Raw genomic sequence first — 23,077 nt, 5'->3', positions numbered from 1 at the left:
ACCAGGAGCGAGATCAGCCACGTGGGAGGATTTGTAAGGTGCAAAGAAGGATGGGTTTCTAAAACAAATCACAAGCTGGGAAAGAATGACACAGTTTTCAGAGGAATAGACATCAAACTTTCTCGTGCATGTAATTCATCTGCATGCTCTTCTGTGTTCTTCCAGTCTGACATGCTAGCGTGCTTAGCTAGTTTGCAGTTGCCAAGGTAAGGCAATTTAAGTGCTTATTTATTTTCAGGGGAAAGGAAAAAAATCCATTCCATCCTCTTCTCCCCCCCTCTCCACTCCAATTTTTAGCTGCTGTCTTAGATTTGAAAAACTGGAGCTTTTAAGTAGATTAATTTGACTTAAAAAAAAAAAAAAATTGAGTCTTTAATTTCTAGGGGTAGAAGGGATGGCTGAAGGCTGCTGCTTTGCAGTCCCCTTGAGTCAGAGCGGGGCTGAACAAGGCTGGTGCTTCCAGCTGGGGTCAGCCACAGCTCAGCCAAACATCCTACCAGTGCCTCTTCTCAATACACTCAGTATGTCCAGACTAAAGGAGTGAAGTAACGGCTTTTCCTTTTTTCTTCTTTGCATTTTAGAGATGTTCTGAAGCCACTAAGTACCGCTTTCTGTATTTTTGGATCTGCGAGGAAGAGCTCCTAACTGAAAAGTGCAGTGTAGCTTCCCAAATGTCTGCAATTGGAGCTCCAAATGGTGCAGTTAATAAGGACTCCTGGAAATCATACCTAGCTTTTGGCAGCAGTGCTTACAAGTTAAACCAATTTTGCACAACACTAAAGGAAATGAAGGCCAATAGAGTTAGTTGGCAGGCAGTTACTAACACAAAGGTCAGTGATTTTCAAGTTTAAAAAAAGTAATTCCATTATTATGGCTTTTTTCCTCTCCAGTATTTGAAAGAAAACAGCTTTGTTGTCTTAACTGTCGCATTATAAAACTTGTTCTTTTTAAAACACATTTTTCTACCACTGTGCAGCTTTTTTAGTGTGCCCTCAGTTCTTTGCAGGCCAAGGTTTGAAAACTTTGTTCTGAAGTAATAACAGAGCTTCCAGCTTCTTTCCTCTCTGTTGCTGGCGTGCTGTGAGAACCCTTATTTTCTAAGAGCACTTAAGGAGAGACTAGAGAGAGCCTCCTGGTTCCTGCTGTAAGAGGACAAGGTGAGATCCCCTATCCGTTCTCTCTTCTGTTGAGAAGTGTTCTAGTTGCTCTAGTTAACTAAACTGACAGCTTTGAGGGATAGATTGCCATCTTTCAAGTCCTAGCAATGTAACTGGAAGGGCAAAAGAAAGAACTGCTGTTTACAGGGCAGTGTATTTAACTTTTTGGAATCTGTAGTGCTCGGGGCAAAGCAAAACAAGTGAATCCTGCTCTTGGTAGCCTCTCCATTAGGTGCTTTCCTGAAGAGCTTTGCAAATCTGATGTTCATCTACCAAACATTCCTTCTGTTTTAGTGCCGTCTTCTTTTTAGCTACGCTGAATTTTGCTGTGTTCAAACTGCTACATTCAGAATACTCCTCCCAGAGATACGTGCAGTTAGGACACCTGATTTCTAGGTAGGTGATGCATCTCCCTTTTCAATCTTTAGTAGGTCCTTTCCTGACACTTAGCAATTTGCGCTGGAGGTAGGCAGCACCAATTTCAGTAATAAGGCAGAAATTGCAGGGGCTTCATGCGCCTGGTGGTACTTGCTCTGTCATGCAGGCTGTGATGTCTTTCCAGTTCACAAATGCAACCAGTTTTTACAGGATAGTTCAAACTAGCCTATCCTCTCAACCATTACTGACTAGGTGTGTCTTTACACGTGTGGGAAGAGGTATTTAGTGCAGTAGTCCTGACTCAGCTTTGTATCCAAAACTGCAGATCCAACAGGCTTTTTATTCTTAATGCAGGGAGCCTCCTCACTCTCCTTCAAAGTCTGTTGTGCTTTCTTTCCTGGGTGAGGGCCCTACTCGTCTCACATCTCCAGCACGGAGTCTCTCCAGCACGCTGTCCACAGGCACAACTTCTTGATCAGGCTGTTCTCTTCGGACCTGGTAAGCCAGGCCTACGTAGGTATTTAGCGTCTGGTCATCGATCTCAGGATCAATCCTGCAGAAGGCTGCCTTCAGGTCATCTGCATTCACCTCTCTGCTTGGAAAAACAATTCAGTCACTTGCCGTGCTGTGCTATGTGATAGGAACACTCAAGCATTTGTACCACAGTGAGAATCTGTGTTGCTTGAAATGCACAGTTGTTCATTATTATCTCTGCCTCTGCTAGGATCTTTTTTTTTAATATGCATGGAGTAAACTAAATACTAAATTTCAAACTGAATGGAAGTTAGGAAAAGTTAATTTGTGATAACCTGGGAAGACCTTAATTTTGCACTGTTAAGCATTTTGATACCCTTTGCTACGTAACTATGCTTTTCCTTGCGAATTCAGTGCCCATGCTGTAAAGTATTGAACTTGCTGGGCACCCAGCCCACCTTCAGTGTTACCCTCAGTGCTCGGTGCCTGGCACAGGGCTTCTTTTCTATGCAATTGCTCCATCTTGTTTGTCCTGATTTGAGGTGGAATTATTTCTCAGATTTTTGCCTTCAAGTCTGCAGCTGTCGGTCCTGTTTGCTTTTCTCAGTCCTCAGAACCAATCTCTGAGCATATACAGGATTTTACTGCTGTTTTTGGAGAGCTGAGGAACATTGAGACACAAACTTCAAGTACTGAAGGGGATTATTACTAGTACAGCCAGCCTTCACTACTCACTGCTTGCCATAGCCCTTTCACGTTGTCTGTCCTGCTTCTTTACCTTGTGCCATTTCATTGCTGTTCCATTTGAGCATGTTCATTACTTGGCAGGTTTCTCAACCTGACCCTGGCTTCCTCAGCAAGTCCTTGACACCCTCTGCATCTCCAGTTCCTATGCTGACCCATGCCTCATCTGCTGCCATTCCTTGGTAAAAGCTGCTTGTTCTCCCTGACTCATTACCTCCTTCCCTTGTCTGCAGTCACTCACCACTGCTTCTTGCCAGCACCTCCAATCTGTGTCCCCAAATGCTCCTCCTTGTCTGAATGCTCCCTGCACTGCCTTCTCTTTCTCCCTGTTCACTCTACCGTTTTGGCTCCCAGTGCTCCTGCAACTCTCTTCTTGACCTCTGGAGGGGCCTTGGCCAGTGGTCATTCCAGAGGCTTTCTGCCTGGCCTGAGCGTGTTGTTCCCACCTATCCTCTCTGTTTCCCTGGCTGTCAGGCTAGGCTCCTGTCTGACCACAGTTTCCCTTGCTCAGCTCACACTTCAGTAGTGTGCCTAGCGTGGCATAGATGCTCAGCCTAGACCCAGTCCCCTGGTGGCTCTCAGGATCCTTCTGCTCCTTTCTTCTCTCTTTCCATGCTAACATTGTTGTTCGGGAACTCATCCTCTGCGCTGCTTGAACATCTCCATGGGGTCCCTGCAGGCCCAGGAGCAATTCAAATCCAGGCCCAGCACATGGGCACAGTGAGGTTGGAGGGGTGACGAAGGAGAAAGGCCCAGCTCAACACAGAGTGGGGAAAATGGGCAGCGAGAAGGGCCAGGGGTGTGATGCAGCAGGTATTCACATCAGGGGCCTTGCACAGCCCCTGTGCAGGCTACGTGCTCCCCTCTCCACAGAGGGATTCCCTCTGCATGCACTATCCTGATTCACTTTCCCCACCCCCATCAGCCTGTTCCCTTTGTACGTACGTTACATCTCCCAGGCTGTTCTTCAGCTCTCGCAGGTACTCGTGCTTCTCATTGGCATACTGGCTCCTGAGCTTTGCAACAAAAGGTTCAGGGTTCCCTTCTTCATCCTGAAAGAAATTACAGCATGGGATCACATGTTCCTCCATCCCGGTAAGAGTCATTCCCCGATGTATGTTAAAATAGCTCACCTAGAAATGGAATTTCTATGTGAGAAGTGAAAATAAAGGGAAGATCTGGAAAAACTCCTGTCACAGGAAAAAGGCACAAGCTTGCATTACAGAGATCTGCAGATGGTTTTCAGAGAGCCCATGGTAGAGCCCGTGGAGTGCACTGGTAGCTGGATAAACTATTAGTCTGACCAGCCTAATTGAAGCCTTTTGCTTAAACCCAAGTCAAGAGGAAAACTTATGTGAGCTTACTTCTTTGAATAAGGATCTGTAGTCAATGAGGTCATCAGCGCTGTCTGGATTGAACCTGCTTGCATCAACCAGCTCTTGGATCGCATCTCTTTGTTTCAGGGGAAAAGCTTCCCTCAGAGCCGTCCTGTTTGGAGACAGGCAGCAGTGTGTGAGCAGTTAACGAGTGCTGGCATGGACGGCAGCGTCTTAGGTTAGCAGAGTGTGCATGTATGCCATGGGCCAAGTCTTCCAAACTTCATTGCTCTCAAGGGGATACACATGTCAAGGAAGTGCATGCACCTTCAGGTAACAAAGCAAGGGTGATGTTTTTGGGTGGATGTTGATGCTGAGCCATTTGGGAAGTTGTGAATGCAGCGTGGGTGTTGGTTAGCTGGGAGCTGGCACGTCTGCACCAGAGCTGTGATCCCAGCTATGTGCTGGAGATGGCTGTTACCTCTGTTCTGAGCCACAGCCCCAAGAAATGCTGTTTCCAGTGAGTACTGCTTATGAAGGCACAGGTGATTGACAAATCCTGCACCTGTAGCAAAACTCACAGAAATGCTTTGTGACCCATCCTGGGAGCTGATGGGAGCACTGCAGAGGTTCTCTGTCTCCTCCCCAGGGAGCGGGGCAGGGTGCAGATGCTGGCTCATCCCACTGCATGTGTGCAGTGTCCTATGCCTGTTCTCAGGTTTCCCAGTTTTGCTACTCAAAACCTGCAGTTTTCACATAATTCTAAACCTAATGCAGGGTTTTACAAGTAGGGACTTACTATAGCTGTCCTCACAAGAATTTCATAGAATCATAGAATGGCCTGGGTTGAAAAGGACCATAATGATGATCTAGTTTCAACCCCCCTGCTACGTGCAGGGTTGCCAACCTCTAGACCAGGCTGCCCAGAGCCACATCCAGCCTGGCCTTGAATGCCTCTAGGGATGGGGCATCCACAACCTCCTTGGGCAACCTGTTCCAGCGTGTCACCAATTTAAGACAGAAAACTGTTCCCTGAGCTGTACTGACAGATAAGCAAAGCAGATGGACTCAGCATATTCCAGCATCCAGCATGCAGAGCTCAGTGCGTGGTGCTTGGCTCTTGCCTGAACTGCTCGCTGGGCAGGGACCCGCTGCTGGAGCTGTCACAGGCAGCCAGCTCCTTCTGCAGGTTGGAAATCAGCTGGTTCTGGCTGTGGTATTGCTCTTCGGCTACCTGTGGAACAGGGAAGGTTCACAGGTCAGAACTGACTCATCTGTTGGCCTGTGGGCTACATTCAAGAGGGAAGCAAAACTGCACAAGGACTGTGCTCGCTTCCAAATCAACTTTCACCCGAGCTGCTTTTAGAGATTTATAAATAATTAAGCAAGCAGCACTGTGGCTTGCAGGGCGGCTGTTCACAACAGTTCCTTGCTGAGCAAACTGCTTTAGAGCAAGTTGTTTACTGTCACATGCCATGGGGGTTGGCCTCTTCTCCCAGATAACAGTGATGAGAGAGAATGGCCTCAAGTTGTGCCAGGGAGGTTCGGGTTGGATATGAGGAAAAATAATGGTAATATATTGGAACAAGCTGCCCAGGGAGGGAGGTGGGGGAGTCACCGTCCCTGGAGGTGGTCAAGAATCGTGGAGATGTGGCACTGAGGCACGTGGTCAGTGGGCATGGTGGGGCTGGACTTGATTTTAGAGGTCTTTTCCAACCGTAATGATTGGACGTGAGTGGGTGGTGAAGTGGAGCTGCCTTGCAGAACGCTTCCCTGCCTTCTGCCCGTCCCACCAGGGATGTCTGGGCAGAGGTGCAGCACAGAAGGCGGGTTGCTTACCTTCCCAGTGAGTATCTCATAGAACGAGCTCATGACGTGGTTTGATGGACAGAGTCGCATGTACTCATAGAGAGTGTAAGACCATTCCACAGCAGCGACGTCTCCGTGCTTCTTCTGGAGGTAGCTGAGGAAGAACTCAGGAAGACTGCATCGCTCTCCTGTCTGCGGGTAACAAGTGAGCAACGCGCGTAAGCAGCAGAACTAAATCAAATCTGCTGGTTTGGCTGCTGCTGTTTGCATACAGATGTGTCTTCTGGGGACTTTTGCTGGAAGGACTAGTGCTGGCTGGAGCCTTCCCTTCTATTGGCTCATTCAAAACCTTTCTTCCAGGTCTACTCTGTACAACCTAAATGAGGGTAGGTATATGAGGAAGCTCTTCGGTTGCAGAATCCACAGATAATCTTTTTTCTCCTGCCTGTTTTTGTGAAATATTTAGGAACTTACTACCTATGAGGTGCTACCCCTCTGTCCGATTTAGCTAAGCTTGGTTCATGGGTTCAGATGACTTGGAGTGGTTATTGGAGAGAATCGAAGCCAGATAGCAACCCTGTTTCCCCAGGAACCTAATCTTAAAGTGAAAAGCAGCCGTAAGAAATGCTACACTGTTTAGGGCTGACCTCAGAGATGTGTTCAGGCTTCTAGCTCAAGTGAAGAAATCTGTGAAGTGATTCTGCCTGTGTCAAGGTTGCTCTCGTGTGCTTGTCCCTCTCATATACTTGTCCCTAACACAGGAAGGTTTAAACACACCTCAGCCCTTCAGCCTCCCCCCACCACTTCTAACCCACCCTGGACAAAGAAGGGGAAATTCGCTGCTTTTTTTTGTGCGACAAAACCAAAGCACTTTTATACTAATTTGCTTAATGATAAGTGATTTTCTTTTCCTGTTCCTCTTTTTCTGTTCCTCATCTTTATTTCCTGCAGTGCCACTTGTTTCTCTATGGACCTTCACAGTGGATTGGGGTGGGTTAAAATCAGTCCAGAAGAAAACAAAGACCCAAACAATTGGTCATGCTTTGGCTGCATGGATATTGCCAGGGCTTCCATTACCTAAGAACAGACGCTACATAGTTGTGATGGCATCCTGGTGTACAGTGCACCAGCACGCCCCAGAATAGCAGCAGTCACTCTAGCTAAGGTCTCAGATGTGTGAGTGTGTCTGATTTAGCTCAGGGCTTTAGAGAAGGAACGTGACAAACCTGCTGATCTAGTGCAATTTTCTCTTTCCAGATGTCCTTCAGGATGTTCACCACATCTTTCTTAGTTGGCTTTTTGTTCTTGACTTCGCCTTCATACCTCAGGTACACAGGAACCTTGTCACCTTTGCCCTAAGTAATGGAAAAGAAACAGAGATGAGGCCTTCCCCCTCACTGGCAGCAATGCAGCACTGAGGCAATGTCTTAGCGAATCTCTCAGGAAGAGATGATGAAGGACCAAGGAAGTGTTGCTCTGTCCACGAGAAAATGTTTGGATGCAGTTATAGTTGGCATGAGGTGAAGAATCTTTGTAACACTGCCTTGTCCCTGTATCACTTCCTGCCTCCCCTGCTTGACGGGGTGCAGTGCAATGGGACAATATGGTTTGAATTACCCCCTGATGCCACGGGAAGGAGTCATTTCCACAGTGCACTCTTGCTACACACTCTTTGTCATCCTGGTGCTTGGCTGAGCTCATCTCAGCAGTGGTCTTTTCCAACCTTAATGATTCTTTGATTCTATACTTCAGCTGTCTTCAGTATGCTTACCCTCAGGTTCAACTTTTCTCTTGCATCTGAGCTTCCCTCGCTCTAAAGTTTTCAGTGGTTACACTGATTATTATAAGTGGGCACTGAAGACACCGAGTCCAGCCATGGAAGCAACTTTCCCACCTTCTGAATGGGTATTTACTACCGATTCATCTCAGTGGAAACAAGCAGAGGAGAAAGCACGCGCGTACCCATCCATGGAAGACGTTCATCTCTTTTAGCACTCCCGTTCCTATTTCCTCCAGAAGCACGTCCACCAGCTGATCGCTGCTCTTCCCCTCGGCCAGATGGCCCCACCGCTCCGCTCCACCAGGCATCGCTTCTGCAACAGCAAAAAGATGCTGAGATGCTAAAAGAAGTGAGTTTTTCCCACGAGTACTGGTTTTGTGCGAGCCCATTAGGAGCCTTACGATGGATACAGGTCTAAAGACATCTAGTCTATAAGCAAACCAGTGCTGAGCACAGGTGGCACCTGAACACTTGGCCCAGTTGGGCCGGGGCGTGCAACTGCGCTCAGCTTCTTGGAGTTGGATGAAGAAGCTGTCCCGCTCTTCTGCGGTCTCTCTGTGGATTTCCAGCAGTGTTTCATACTCCTCATGGAGCTGATCAAAATCATTCCTCAGAGTCTTCATCTAAAGCACACAGAAAGGAGGGGTGTAATAAACCAACCACAGCACTGGAGGTTTTCTGTTGTCTGACAGCTCAGGTGAGCATTTGGTGTAGCCCATGGATAAACAGAGCAATTCTTGGTTAATTGACTTTAGACTGGGTGAACAATAACAAGAAAAATTAATGAATTATTTATTTCCAAAAACTTCAGAAAGAATATAGCAGTGATGTTTTTTATGCTGGTTTTTGTGTTTAAAAACAGACCTTAATCCAATAGGAGAGAACAGGAGAGGTGGTTTTTTGTTGTTGTTTTTCTAGAAATGTTATGTGCATTTCCTTCAGATCCTTTGATCTTTATTTAGAAAGTTTCCTTTTCATATAACTTATTCTTGCTCTGCTGGTACGAAGATGTGGAGTCCTTAGTATAGGAGGGACATAGACCTATTTGAGCGTGCCCTGAGGAGGTCCACAAAAATGATCCAAGGGATGGAACACCTCCCTGCGAGGACAGGCTGAGAGCTGGGGCTGTGCAGCCTGGAGAAGGGAAGGCTTCAGGGAGACCTGAGAGTGGCCTTTCAGTATCTAAAAGGGAGCTACAGGAAAGAAGGGGGCAGACTCTTGGAGCAGGGTGTGTGATGACAGGAAAAGGAGAAATGGTTTCAAACTTGAAGATGGTAGATTTAGGTTGGGTATAAGGAAAAAGTCTTCTACAGTGAGGGTGGTGAACAGCAGAGAGAGAAGAATTACAGGGTCTTGTCCTGGTTCAGTGCATTTCTCCGGTGGAATCCTAAGATACTGCTGAGGATGTCTTGCATGACTCAAAGCCATCCTGGTCATCAGACACAACAGGTTCTCCTTGGGAGAACTTTGAGCTGGGGAGACAGCTTCCATCGTGGACAGGTCTCCCTGGGTTGAGGAACCTCCTCTGGTTCTATCACAGCTGGAAAATGCATTGACCACCCTGGTGGTGGAGTTGATGGCCTGGAGTTGCAGTAGGGTAAAGAAGCCATGAAATGCTATTGGAAAAGGCAAAACCCAGCTAGGCAGGTAGGTGTTAGTAGCCCGGCTCAGCAGTAGTTTCAGTTTGCTGTGCTTTGGACAAAACTGTGCAGTGAATGTCAGGTGCACCTAGTTCAAATGCTTGTGTATGAGTTCTGTGTGTACAGAGTCCCTCTCCTAATCTGAATACTTATGTACCCCATTATGTTTGCATTCATGTGATACAGCTTGAAAATTCGGAGCTTGTGCTCACCTCCTGAAGTAAATCAGAATATTTCTTCTCCAGTGATTCAAAATCTTTCCTGGGCACGACGTCTCCGTACTCTGCTATCATTGCATTCAGCTTCACCTGAGCTTTTGTGAGGTCCTGCCGAGCCATCTTCAATGCCAGAGTGAGCTTCACCACATCTTCACCCGTGACACCTTTAAACAACAGGCACTGATGGAAACTCAGGGCAGTAAAATTGCAGTCATCATTTGCCAAAGTGCAGAATCATAAAATCATTAAGGTTGGGAAAGACCACTAAGATCGTCTTGTCCAACCATCCACCCACATCCCTGCCTCATCCCTTCCCTATGTGCTTATGGATATTTTGTCCACAAATTTGGCTTATTTTAAGAATCAGATCATATCTGATGATATTTTGGAGACGCTCAGTGCTGCGCCGTGGGTGTGCATCGGGCCTCTGGGCAGGACAGGTTCCTACAGAGATCTACTTTCCTCACCTTGGACCTGGTGCTGTTTCACATTCAGCTGCTCGTTGTGCATATCATTCAGTTTTGCTAGAAGCAGTCTGCGGGCGCCGTGCTCCTGGAGGTAGCGAGTGTACTCCTCAGCTACGCTCATCTGCAGGCGCTCCACCTGCGTGAATTGGTCAGCATCAGTGGGAACCCTTGGGCTGGCGTGGTGAGCCTAGTGCAGAACTATGGGGTGGAGAGTGGTATAAGGGATGCAAAGTGGAAAAAAATGGAGCAGGAGAGTGGGCAAGAAACAACTCTGTAGGAAGGGGTGGTTGGATAGAAACATGCCAGAAGGGTTTGGACTCTGAAGAAGTGTGCAGAAGAGTGCTCCATCTGTGCTTTGCCTTCTAAAGAGTGAATTACATACCTCTCATGTTGAGTTACACCATTTCTCTACTGTAAGCTCATTCCTAAAAAAAACAGCAGGCACCTTGGAGAGCTCCAATGATTCTGGTGAGAGTGCTGAAGGTGCAAACTATGCTAATCTCACAAAAATAGGAGACTTCTAGCAACACTGCTTTGCCTATGGCCCTATATCAGCACAGCCACAACCACACTGCCACCACCAAACAAGTCAGCAGCCTTGTCCAAAAATAAAATCATTAAGGTAGGAATCTGTCCAAATAAACTGTATATCTAACCCAGTTACAGTATTTGACTGTTGTCTTAAAAGCAGAATTCTGGTTTTAGCAGAATTGTCTGAAATAGCTCAAACTAGAAATGGGATTATGGGCTCCATTCCTAGGAAAAGCAGATGTATGCAAAAAAAAAACAAAAACAAACAAAAAAAAACCTACACATAAATTTTAAGTGGCTTCTTAAAGATATGGTTCTGCTTATCTCTTTGTGACACTGAGGCCTGTGGATACCAACAAGTGGAGGAAGTGAAGGTATGTCTAGGACTGCAAAGAGAAGAAATATTTCTGAGCGTTTCAGTCTAGCTGGTGCAACCAAAGTCTCCGAGGTTTGACAAGTGCTAGCTCCGTGACTAAGGAGCCTACAGTCTATGTAGAAGCTTGTTGTCTGGGATGGCAGCTACAAGCCAAGCAGCCAGCCCTAAGGGAACAGGATGCTCTTGAGCTGGATGAGATCCAGCACTGCTACCACACCAGCTGCTCAGCGCCAGCCCAGCACTTCTGGCACCAAAGGATGAGCGCCTGGGAGGTAAGAGATCAGATGGATCCAGCTGAAGCTGAGAGATGTTTGACTCGTAGCCTTATTTACCTGAGCCTGAAGAGAGCTCTTCTCTTCCTTCATGTTGTCAATAAACTTTAACAAGTGTTGTTTCTCTTGCTTTAAAGTATTTATTTCCACTTTCTCCTCTTCCTGCAGGGCCAGTATCTGCTGGGTGCACTCCGCAGACACAGTGGCGACCATGGCCTTCAGGGGCTCTAGGGCACGGATCGTCTCCTTCTGATGAGCTAAAGAGAGCAGAGGTGGGTTCTTACAACGAGTAACAAAGCCTGAATTTTATTCAGCCAAGCTGTTGGATTTTCAATCCCAAACCAGTGCTGAACGGAAACAGGAGAGCACATGGAGCTTCTGCTGCTTGGCTTGGTGAGTGGGAGTAGCACAGCCTGAGACGATATCCTGTTGTTTATCTGACAGTGCATATGAACTTCATAAGGATTTCTATGTAAGGATTTCTGACTTCAAGCTCTTGTTATTTATCCCAGTTTGGAAAGCAAAGGAGGAACATTATTTAACTTTGTTTTCTTGAATATTTAAGGCTTTGTGATACTGAACATTGATGATGCCATCACGTTTCACTAGGTTGTCACTATATAAGCACAGGCAGCACATGGAGCTAAAGACAGCTGCTAACTAGTGGTTCACCCTGTTCTGGGAAGGCATGTTCTTCACAAACTAACATTTGCTTTCTTGCCTCCAAATGCAAGGCCTTGTGCCACCTTCTGCATACAAACTTGCTGTCTACGCACTCTCCCCTCTTTCCAGGGATGCATTGCCCTCTCTTCGTTTCCCTTTTTCATCAGTACAACTAATACAGAACTTGTGGTCACGTTGGCTTTGCTGCAATTTGTGCTGTTCACTCTCAACTTTTCCCCTTTGAATTGCATTTTTTTCTGAAAGGCACTTATCTGAGGGGACAAGTGTGAGTACATGACTTGGGTGCCAGATCCCAGTTATGTGGTAGAACTCCACCAGGCACCATCTCCTTGGCATGGAGGCTTGCTTTTATGACTAGATGAAATTCCACCAGGAGAACGTGTAATTCAAATGAGGCTGTGGCAAAGGTTTGGTTTGCTGAATAATGCATACACTCTCTCTCCTGAACAGCATAGAAATGCTGGTAGATACCGAATAATGTGATTTGCAGATATTTTCCTCCTTGACAGAACTTTAACATAAGTATTCGTGTACAAATACTATGCAGCAGACTTTGTGTTTTAAAACTTAAAATGCATGCATAAATCTAAAAACAGAAACGACTTCTCTTATTATAGTTGGGTGTGAGTTTCCTTCCTGCGCTGTAACTGTACCAAAGGTTTTTTCCGAGCTCATTCACTATGACACTGCTACTAGGACAGCTCCCCAGGAGATGGCAAAAATTAGAATGCTAGCATAGCTCACTTGGTGTGAACGAAGAACACTGTGTTCTGAGGTGTAACTGGAGTGTTGCACACCTGGCTCCTGACCACTTGGAAAGGAGGAGTCAATAAAACATCTTAAGTAGAAAATATGCTTAAACAAAGATAATAATAATTAAAAAGTAAGCTTCAGCACAATATAGGCTATGGAACAGACACGAGTAATCCTCTGGGAGCTGAAGGAATGTTTACTAAAGAGTTCTGGAAGGAAACCAATAATAATAATAATAATAATGTTTTGATGTCATGATTAATATTGATTCATTGATCTGATGCTGGAGTGCACTGTGCAAAGATTTCTGCCTATAGTGAGGGACTAGCATTAGACAGCCAGGTACCAGACTCTGGGAGAAACAATACATTTTGTTTAAGAAACTGTCTCCTTAGAAAACTGCTGACATCTGAAGGCTGCTCGGTGTGACAGGAGTTCCTGGTGACAGGCTATTTCTAGCCCGCTGACTGTTTACAAAGCACTGCTATCACTGTGGCATCTGAGTGCCAAGAGGGGTTTAAAGCACACCATGAATGGACAGGGAACAGCCAGTTCAGCTCTCTGCCCTGCCTTGCTGCAGGAGTAATGCAAGCTTCAAGTTACCGCTGCAAGTGAATCCAAATATATCGGTATGATGTACTCCACTATCAACGTGTTGGTTTCAGAAAAGCTTTGAGATATGGATGTTGCCTGAAGTGTGTGTAGGGTGAAGATCTTAAGGAATAAATAAATACATAAAAACCTTAAATCTAAATAATAAAAATCTGATAAAATATAAAAAAACTATGTTACACGTGAAGGAAGTAGATTCCCATGTTGTATCTAGGCCATGGGAAGGCTTCACTAACAGACCAGGAAGGCCCTGAGAAGACCATATAGCGGCCTTCCAGTGCTTGAAGGGGGCCTACAGGAAAGCTGGGGAGGGACTTTTTACAAGGGCATGTAGCAACAGGACAAGGGAAAATGGCTTTAAACTGGAAGAGGGTAGATTTGGACTAGATAGCAGGAAGAAATTCTTTACTGTGAGGGTGGTGAGACACTGGAACAGGTTGCCCAGGGAGGCTGTGGATGCCCCCTCCCTGGAAGCATTCAGGGCCAGGCTGGATGGGGCTGTGAGCAGCATGGTCTAGAGGGAGGTGTCCCTGCCTACAGCAGGGGGATTAGAACTAGATGGTCTTAAAGGTCCCTTCCAAACGAAACCATTCTATTATTCTGTTCTATGATTTGACGTATTTGTAGGTCCCTTACACTGAACTATTCTGTGTAAATATTAGAATGTTCATTTTCTCTCTCTCTCTATAAATCCAATATGTAATTAGCTGTGTAAGATTACATCTCTGTTAGAGTTTTCTCCTCCAAGTCCAAGAGCTTACCCAGTGTGGCTTCATACTCATTCTTTATGGCTGACAGCAAGGGCTTGTATGTCTTGAAGTTGTCTATGAAGAATTCAAAGATCTCTCTGTAGGGCTGAGAGAAGAACGAGAGCTTGAGGAAAACATCGTGGTTCGCTTCTCAGAATTCAGACAGTTGGGCCCTGGGCAGCATAACCTGGTGGGGGGCACCCAGCCTATGTGTTGTCCTCAGCAGAATAAAACTTGTCTGGGGGGACAGCCTGAGTCCCATGTTGTATATGGGCCTTGGGAAGACTTCACTAGTGATAGGTAATGTTCTCACTGAAAGTACCTCACTATTAAATACAATTAAACACCATCACATCATGCAGTAAAAAATACTTTCCAAGAATAATGCATTCATGAAACTCTTGTTTTCTCTTGGTGTTAATCATCCATCAGTAATCAATTGATGGGTTGATAGTTGGACTAGATGATCCTAGTGGTCTTTTCCAGCCTTAATGAATCTATGGTTCTTTCCCTCCATTCTTTTCCATTTACCACTTCCTTTTCTTATCACTACAGGATTCCTCTGGGAATTTGAATTCATGCAGAGAAACTCGAATCCAAATTTCTCACTCTGCGTAAATGCTCTAATTGTGCTTTGAATTGAAGTGGTGGTTTTCAGTGTCTTCAGTAGCTGTGTTCTCAAACACTCACAAGCCCTGAGGGTCAGGCCCGGTAAAAACTTAATTTTGGGGATCCTGATTAAGCAAGAGCTTGATGAGAAGCCCCCTTCTTGACACATGCAGAGACCTAATGTCACAAATGAAAGCTTTTGAAGTGAACGTTTTGGAACCTGCACACTTGCTTTATGGGTTGAGGCAAGAGTGTTCAGGAGCTCAGTGAGTAAACAGTTTCACACCCACTTCATATTACCATGTCTTTTTGAAGACTTAGGCTTTGATTTGAAAACGAAAAGTTATACAAGCTGTGAAGTACACTACTCAACAACACATAAACCCAACATACAAAAAACAAATGACTTTCTGAGTAAGATCTCTATCGTGAACTAAGCTACCTAATACTAACTACATATGCTTACTTTTCCCATCTACCTTTTCCTTTGGATGACCAGTTTGAGTAACGCATTTTAGCATGTTGTTCCAAGTCAACAGAACCTTGGATCTGACCTGTAGCTTCTGTTCCTGGGAGATCCCTTTGGTCAGGTTGAGAGTCTGCAGCTCTTTCCTTAAGTAAGACTCCAATTGCTCCAAGTGATGTGGCTTTGGAATGCTAACAAGGGCCTGTTCATTGCTGCAGAGACACAAGAGAATGGACATCAGCTCAAGGACTTTGGTTTTCTTCCTACTGCCCATTGCTACCAGTCAGAACCAACAATATTATTTATTACGCTCCAGTTTTGTGGGATAAGCCAACCTCATTGTTCTCACCAACGCTGGGAGAGATCCTGCTCTGTACGTTCTTGGTTTCCAAACCCTGCTTCTAGCTATCCTGTGACTTAGCTAGCAGTACAGGCCGTCCTTACCTAGGTGTTCTCTCCTCTGGGGCATGGCAGGGTTTGTGATTCCTTAGAACTACCTGCCCAGCTGCAAATGCGGGCCACGTGGACCAACGGCCTCTAGCAGAAAGCTGGAAAGACTGGAGAGAGAAAGGATTAGGTTTGAAGAGCACCGTAAACACAATAGAGAGCCAAAATGAGGTTGAAATATCACCAACGTTGCATCACAATCGATCCAACTGCCCAAGAGTACGGTGGGATAGAAACACAACCTAAATGCTAATGGAAATAAAACAGATAGGAGTTTTGGAGACCTTAACTGCTTGATACTTTGTCAGTGTATGTGTTCCTGTATTTATTTATTCATAATTTGGATATAGGTTTCTCCACGCTACTTTATCTACTGACACACGCTATGGAGCAGGTGCTCCTGTAGGCTGGAAGATGCTCTAAGCCTATGATTAAACAGCTTTTTTTAAAATTTATTTTGAACTATATGCATCAAAATCTGGCTTTAGTATTTGGCATACACATTCACAGAAGTTGTCACAGCCAAGAACAGTGTTTATATTTCACTCCTCTTCCCTCCACCCTTAAAACCTGAACTCACCGGAGCCTTCTGTTTCTTGGACAGGGTGGGTTTCGCACTGTGGTTATGCATTTGGCAATTTGCAGTCTCAGAGGAAGATTCAGGAGAAGTCCTGTGCAACAGCAGGGAAGAGACTTTTCAAAATCCACAAAATGAACGAAATATTCTGTTGGAGGTTGTGGATCTGGCTGATGCGTACCTAACGTGAGTGGCTAGTCGTGATGTGCCTGATAGGTGAGAACACCCAACAGGACAATGGACGCAGAGGGAGCAATGGGAAGGTTTGTGGTACGGCTGAACACCAGGATTGGCACAACACTGGGTGCTTTGCTCCTTGTCCTGGTGAGAACAGCCAAGCTGAGCCCTTTGCTGGGCAAACCTGAGTGAGCCTGGTCTCCTGAAGAGGTGAGGTTAGAAACAGACCTGGAAAAGTGATGTCTGTGAGCCAGGAGCTGGGACTTGGGGTCCCAAAAGTGCCTGCAAAGCTGGTTCTCTGGGGTGGCCATAGTGCAGGCATCCTGCTGGCCAGCAGAACTGGCAAACCATGGAAAAAATACAACCAGGAACTGCCTTTCCTAGGTAGGTGTAGGTGAAAGGCCTTTCAATAAGTTAATATATACTCCCTTACGTATGTTAGGCGAAATTAGGGTTACCATAACACGGGAAAGCAATCCAGAGATCACAGCGGATTTGCAGTCATTGCATTGGCACAATGTAATGAGACGCTCAGCTCAGCATCTAAGTGCTGGCAGCTGCACTTGGTGAGCTGCTGGATTGCTCGTCAAATGGCGGATGCGAGAGCTCAGCGCTCCTGAAAGGGCAGCTCCTCCTTCATCTCTGCCACAGCAGGCTCCTGGTGCTCGTGTGGCACGCCTGATCCCATGAAACTTGCAGGATGGAGAATGGTTGCTGTTGTGTGAGGTGTGCCCACAGAAGGGTGCGGGTATAGGGAGAAGTGTAAGGGGCACAAATGCACTGGAATCACACAAACCTCGGTTATGAGGTTATTAAACTAAAAAAGGGGAAACTGAGGTTAGATGTCAGGAAGAAATTTTTTTACTCAGAGGGCGGTGAGGTGCTGGCAGTGCTGCCCAGAGCTGTGGGTGCCCCATCCCTGAAGGTGCCCCAGGCCATGGATGGGGCCCTGGGCAGCCTGAGCTGGGGTGCAGCCAGCCCGTGGCAGGGGTGTGGAACAGGGTGGGCTTTAAGGTCCCTTCCAACCCAACCTTCTATGGCTCGATGATGACGCTGATGTGGGATACGCTGGACACCCCTGTGAGCTCAGTTTTACCTCGCTGACCCTGGGTGAAACAAACCTGCACCACTTCCTGCCGAACGAGGCGGTTCAGGCTGAGTAAACCCGTAACTCCCCAGTGGGCATGGCCCCCAGCAGCTGGCCTGGCTCAGCCGCCCACGGAACCGCACCCAGGGCCGGGGCTCCTCCCTGGGATGCAGAGAGCTGAGCCGGGAGCTTGAGCAGCGCTGGCCTCCTCCTGCTCCTGGGGCAGAGGCTTCACAGAGCCACAGGGCTTGGAAGGGACCTCTGCAGATCCCCAGTCCAACCCCCTGCTAAAGCAGTTCCCTGCAGCGCGTTGAGCAGGAAAGCGTCCAGGCGGGTTTCCGTATCTCCGGACAAGGAGATCCCACCACCTCCCCGGGCAGCCTGTGCCAGCGCTCTGCCACCCTCCCGGTAAAGTTCTTCCCCATGTTCATACAGAACTCCCCGTGTTCCAGTTTGTGCCCATCGCCCCCTGCCCTGCCGCTGGGCGCTGCCAAAAAGAGCCCGGCCGCACCCAGCTGATTTCCCCCCCTGTAGACGGGGGGCACGGCTGCGGAGACGATCGGGGCGCGGAGCATCTCCCGTACGTGGAAGGGCTGAGAGCCCCGCGCCCGTTCTGCCTGGGGAGCAGCATGCGGAGAGGGGATCTTAGCAATGCTTATATGCGGGGCTCTCCACAGCCGTGCCCTCCCGGAGCAGAGCAGAGCAGAACAGAGGGCTGAGCTCTGCCGCCCACCAGTCCTCAGCCCCGGCCCTTACCCGCCCCGCGGAGCGCGGCGCGCCGCCATGGCCCGCAGGGGCCGCCTGTTTACGCCCGTTGCCATGGAGACGCCCGCCTCAGGACCCCCCGCCTGCCGCCATAGCTGCCCGCGCAGCGCCTGACGCCGCTCGCCGCCCTCAGCGGTCCCACCGCGGCCCGGCCCCGGGCCGGCGATGGGTGGGCTACGCGAGACGGCCGCGATCGGAGCGAGGCCGTCCGAACGGCGCCGTTCGTCCGTCTGACCGGACTGCCGAAACCGGTCCCTGCGCGGAGGCGGCCGGCGGACGCCGGCAGCGGCGCGGCGGCCTCTCGGCGGCCCCTCAGCGCCGCGCTGCCGCGGGGCATTCTGGGAGCGGGAGTCCTACGCGCCGCCCGGCGCCGCACAACCCCGCTCAGCGGGGACACGTTTCCCACAGCGCGGCGCGCCGCGGGAGGAGGCGGGGCCTCGGGCGCGGGGCCTGTCGGGACGTGTAGTCCCAGTGGCGGCGGGCGGCGGGCGGGAGGCGTCGGGTCGGACTCCGTTTCCCGTCGGGCAGCGCGGCCCCATTGTGGGCACGCTCGCAGCCCATTGGCCGGCGGCCGGAGCCGGGCCTCGCTCCCCGCCCGGTGACACAAAGCGAATCCAAGATGGCGGAGGCGGGCGCGGGGAGCCCGCACGGGGGGGACGCGGCGGCTCCGGGGCCGCCCGAGGAGCAGGAGCTGAGCCGGCGCCTCCGCCGCCTCTACCCGGCCGTCAACCAGGAGGAGACGCCGCTGCCGCGCTCCTGGAGCCCCAAGGACAAGTACAACTACATCGGCCTCTCGCAGGGCAACCTGCGCGTCCACTACAAAGGTGCCGGGTCGCGGCGGCCCTGGTCGTGCCCCCTCGGCCGGGACGGGACCCGCTGGGTCCGGTACCCCCGGGGGAAGGGCTGGGGGCGGGCTGGGCTGGGGGTCCGGGCTCGGGGGGGCCGAGGGCTGCGGGACGGGGCGCCGTCCCGGCGCTGTGGGGTCGGGGATCGCGGTGATGCGGCCCTTCCCGGTGCTCCCTGCCCTGCAGAGCCCGGCGTACCCCTTTCCTGCCCGCTCGGTAAACACTGATGTCATTCCCCTCTTGCGTAATGGAGCTGCGTGCCGCTGGTGTGCGGCGCTGGGATGGCAGCACCCCGTGTCCTGCCGGGCCCCGTGCACAGGGGCAACGAAGGGAGAGCGGGGCTTCCCCGGGCCGAGGTGGCAGCGCAGCTCTGCTGCTTTTAGTTCTCCGAAAACACGCCGGGCTAACGACCCCGTGGATGGAGAAGCAGCCCCCGCCCCTCTCAGGACGACTGCGGGAGAGATCCGGGTCACTCAGGACTGACCCTTCTCTTCTTTCCCAGGTCATGGTAAGAATCACAAAGACGCTGCCTCGGTCAGGGCCACGCATCCCATACCCGCAGCTTGTGGCATTTATTACTTTGAAGTGAAGATTGTCAGTAAAGGGAGAGATGGGTGAGTACCTTCCTCCAGTTTTGTGTCGCCGGCCGTCCTGCTGCACTCTTGCCCTCCCAGGGCCGTCCCTTTTGTTCAGCATTGCAGGGGTGGGTGCATCGTGGGGGAAGTTACGTGTTGTGGTTAATAGATTTAAACGTAGTAGAAAACACTGGAGGCAGAGGCACCTAGACACTTCTGTTGTGTGCAGTTTGCTATGAGCAGTTACACAAATGTCAGGAATTCAGGTTGTCACTTGCAGTGTGAATTATGGTATCTTTTCCTCTTGCTGGTTGGGGCTGGACACTCCAAACTCTGGAATTACAAAGAAGAATTATGGCATTATAGAGATTACCTGGGAACCTAGTCCTGTATCCTAGAATTGTTTCCATTGGAAGGGACCCTTAGAGCCCATCTGGTCCCAGTGAGCAGGGGCACCCACAGCTCCATCAGTGCTCACAGCCCCGTCCCCTGACCTTGGCTGTCTGCAGGGATGGGCACCACCACCTCTCTGGGCAGCCTGTGCAGTGCTTTGCTGTCCTTATTATAAGAACTTCTTCCTTACCTCCAATCTAAATCTCTCCTCTCTTAGTTTGAACCTGTTTCCCATTCTCCTATCCCAGCACTAAAGAGTCCATCCCCTTCGAGACAGATGGAATTAACAGTAGAAGGATTTCACTTTTCTTAGTTTTCTACCGCAGTATGGGGGTGAACAAGTTTTCATAGAGACATTTCTGCTGAAAAGTGGGTAGGCTTCAAAGCAAGCATTTCTGCAGACAGGTGAGAATGAGGGCCACCAGTCAGTGGCAGTTCCTCTGCCTAAACCCTTGGTCAGGTGATGACACACGGCTGCTTTCATTGATCTATCTCATGAGAAAAAAATGTAGAACTCGGGATCTAACCAGTGGGTGCCGTGTTCTAAGTCATCGTGAGCTGTGATCCAAACAAGACGTGCAATGAAGAGGAAGGGAGGGACTGGAAATTAATTTTGGATTGTTGGGTGTTTGCATGGGGAAGAGTAGTCATAGAGTTACTTGAGCACTGGAAGGAGAACTTCTGAGACTGTTTGTAAGAAGCTTTGTATGCATGGTGAAGGAAAAGATTCTTCTATAGAGAGGGAACTGTAGTGTTTGTGAATATAGGGTGGAATCTGTGAAGCTTGTATTGTTTCTAGTCTAAGACCTTGTCTCTCAGGATAGATTATACCACAGAGCATTGGGGCACAGCACCTGTGTGAGCCTGGGAGACAAAGCTAGAACCAGGATGCTGAATGTGAGTCCATTTTTCCCCCACCAAAACACTGATTTTTTGGGGGGGCACTTAGTACTGTAGGCTGTCCTGCTGCTCTGTGCTACTTTGAGGGGAAGAACTGAGAGCAGCAGGCTCTGCTGGTGGCGTTAGAAGCAGCCGTGCTTCACTGAGAGGCGCCTCAGTGACCTGACCTGGTGGTGGATGCTGGATCCTATCTGGTCCTGTGCTCATGCTGTTGGGCATTGCTTTGATCCAAAATGTAGCTGGCCCAGGATGTCCTTGATGGAGTTCCTCTCAAACCATGTTTGAGATGATGGGAAAGCCATAAAGGGGCATTTCTAACGAGGTTTGGGCTTCTGCTGCTGGTGTAGATTAATTTTTAATCACTGTAAAGGTATTAACTTGCCGTGTGAGCCTGTGTGTAGTTTTTTCATTGCTGAAGGATGAATATCGCAGCTGCAGCCATCCAGAAGGTAAAGCAGCACTGGGAAAGGCCTTGAGTGCAATTAATTAATCCAGTCCTGTAAGAATCCCATTGGAACTCTGGCCAGTGCAGGTGTCTTAGGGAAGGGCAGCGAGCGTTCCCGCTGGGAGCCGAGTTGCAGCCATCATTTTTTACTGCTGAAATCTTGTTGTGTCGTTGTTAGCTTCAGAACTGGTCTGTTCGAAAAGAGATTCGCAAAAGATCTTCATTTGTGTTGCGTTTATTACAATAATTGCAACAAAGGGATATCTGTGCATAGATGAATGCTGGGCTGAATGAACCCTTTTTTAAAATTCTTTTTTTTCCCTTCTTTCTCCACAATGACTTTCCAGGAAGAGTTTGAACAATTAGGAATGGTTTGTATCTGCATTGTGGCAATACGAGCATGAAATGCTGGTAGCTGTGGTCTGAAGTCAGCGCAGCGGTGAGCTGGTGGAGAGCTTGACTAATGTCCCAGCCACTCCTGTGCCTTGTTTTGCTTCTTCTGGTAGAGAGAGCTCTTTACCTTGGGCATTGTGGTAATGGGGATTTGTAATTGTGACTTCAAGTGACAGGCAGTGGCTATAAATACAAAGCTCACTCTTGTATGTCTCATATTTAATAGTTTAAAGTCAGCCCACTGGGGCCCAGTGCCTTGTAATACTGAACTGTGTCAGAGACATCTCTGTTCTTAGGAAGTTCTCTGCCGTTTATTACACCGTGGTGGCTTCAGTTAAGGGAATAAAAGGCCAGAAAGCTGGAGAAGGGATTGGAAAGGAAGTTTTCAAGTGGCTAAAGTGGTAAGGTCTGTGTAAGCTCAGCTGGAGGCCCTCTAGCAAGGGGAGGGGAAGAGGAGTGTTGCTGAGCTCATTTTCAGAACGGGTTCTTTGGGCATAAAGTCTGCTTTGTAGCTTGTCATGCATTGGTGCTGCTTGGAACAACGAAGTAAGGATTCTCTGTGTCTCCGATGCTGGAGTTTGCGGTGGCTTTTCCCACTTAGATTTAAAACGTGCGCTCTCTGGCTGCCGAAAAGACTTCCTCAAATGGCCTAAGTGCTGGCAATGCTAATGTACCACAGAAAGAAATGTTGCAGGGTAGAAGCTCACGGCGACTTTGCGTGGAGACGTAAGGATCCTGAAGCACAGCTGATGAGTTGTTTGCACCCTGAGATGTTGCCTTCATGGGGTATGTCCTGGTACGGGGGTACAAAAAGCAAAGTGCAACGTGCAAGGAGTCCATTTGGTGCACTTAAGAAACTTGCAAGAGTTATCAGCTCCTTTTAGCTTGGGATATTCCACTGTTAACGCACCGAGATGCAGCCACCCTCCAGTGAGCTGAAGAAAGATGACTGAGACTTGCATTTGGCTGAGCAGTGGTCGGTTCCCACATGGCTGGTTTTAGCCTTTCCTGTTGAGACAACGCATTTGGTTGGTTTGTTTTCCTTTCTGCAAAAGGAGAGGCTGCCGGACTGCCACTGCGGAGTGGTCTGGGAAAGGAGGCTGCGTTCTTCCCGTGACAAATCAGATCTGTCTGCACATGGGTCTGTGGTTTGTGATACCGTGTTCTGGGGAGGTGGTTCTTATCCTCAGTGAGCAGAGTGGAATCCAGTTTGCAGTCTCTCGATTAGCTGCAGCCCTGTTCTCACCTCCTGGTCTGCCATAAACACGCAGGAAGTGGCTCCACATCGTCTTCCCTTTGCCTTATGTGTCCGTGCCCTCTCTCATGCCCACAGTCTGTTACTCAGTCTAATGGCAAGCTGGTTCGAGAAGATAATTGGTTGAAAACTGGCCACATCACAACAGTTACGGCGGTTTAACCTGTTGCCATTAGTGTCAAA

At 48.7% G+C, this 23,077-nt stretch overlaps 2 protein-coding genes across 7 annotated transcripts in view; one reads left to right on the top strand and one right to left on the bottom strand.

The window, feature by feature from the left end:
• On the bottom strand, window positions 9-18,228 carry TSNAXIP1 (translin associated factor X interacting protein 1). Of its 4 annotated transcripts, XM_021408016.1 has the most exons (16): window positions 18,080-18,228; window positions 16,063-16,153; window positions 15,480-15,592; window positions 15,124-15,247; window positions 13,973-14,066; window positions 11,223-11,419; window positions 9,984-10,119; window positions 9,511-9,680; window positions 8,122-8,281; window positions 7,841-7,971; window positions 7,105-7,233; window positions 5,909-6,070; window positions 5,194-5,303; window positions 4,118-4,241; window positions 3,699-3,805; window positions 9-2,127 (listed from the first exon to the last, which is right to left on the bottom strand). In XM_021408016.1, the coding sequence occupies exons 1-16, from the start codon at window positions 18,142-18,144 to the stop codon at window positions 1,899-1,901; spliced, it is 2,142 nt and encodes a 713-aa protein (XP_021263691.1). In that variant the 5' UTR covers window positions 18,145-18,228; the 3' UTR covers window positions 9-1,898. The 4 variants fall into 4 exon arrangements, 3 of the variants coding, with proteins under 3 accessions (XP_021263691.1, XP_021263689.1, XP_021263690.1); XM_021408014.1 differs by having other exon boundaries at window positions 7,841-8,281; XM_021408015.1 differs by lacking the exon at window positions 18,080-18,228 and adding an exon at window positions 16,241-17,951 and having other exon boundaries at window positions 7,841-8,281.
• Window positions 18,667-23,077, top strand: part of RANBP10 (RAN binding protein 10) — a 60,803-nt gene continuing 56,392 nt past the window's right edge. For 2 of the 3 annotated variants that reach the window (XR_002442061.1, XM_021408034.1), the window contains exons 1-2: window positions 18,668-18,912; window positions 19,436-19,547. Coding sequence is in view for 2 of the 3 variants with exons in the window: in XM_021408034.1 (XP_021263709.1) it covers window positions 18,708-18,912; window positions 19,436-19,547 (317 nt within the window). In the remaining variant the exon portion in view is untranslated. Of the gene's footprint in view, window positions 18,913-19,435; window positions 19,548-23,077 lie in introns of all 3 variants that reach the window. The other variant, XM_021408035.1, reaches the window with a different exon arrangement.

This window comes from Numida meleagris, chromosome 10, assembly GCF_002078875.1.
Source record: "Numida meleagris isolate 19003 breed g44 Domestic line chromosome 10, NumMel1.0, whole genome shotgun sequence".
In the NCBI taxonomy this organism is placed as follows: Eukaryota; Metazoa; Chordata; class Aves; order Galliformes; family Numididae; genus Numida; species Numida meleagris.
This window is presented reverse-complemented; position numbering and strand designations above follow the sequence as displayed.

Bases quoted from the DNA above. Each gene is read 5' to 3' on its own strand.
- TSNAXIP1 (XM_021408014.1), bottom strand. From the start codon at position 18,144: ATGGCAACGGGCGTAAACAGGCGGCCCCTGCGGGCCATGGCGGCGCGC. The intron at 11,420-13,972 runs GTAAGCTCTTGG...TGCTCTCTTTAG, and splicing joins TGAGTATGAAGCCACACTGG to CTCATCAGAAGGAGACGATC. The intron at 7,234-7,840 runs GTACGCGCGTGC...TCCATTACTTAG, and splicing joins TGAACGTCTTCCATGGATGG to GGCAAAGGTGACAAGGTTCC.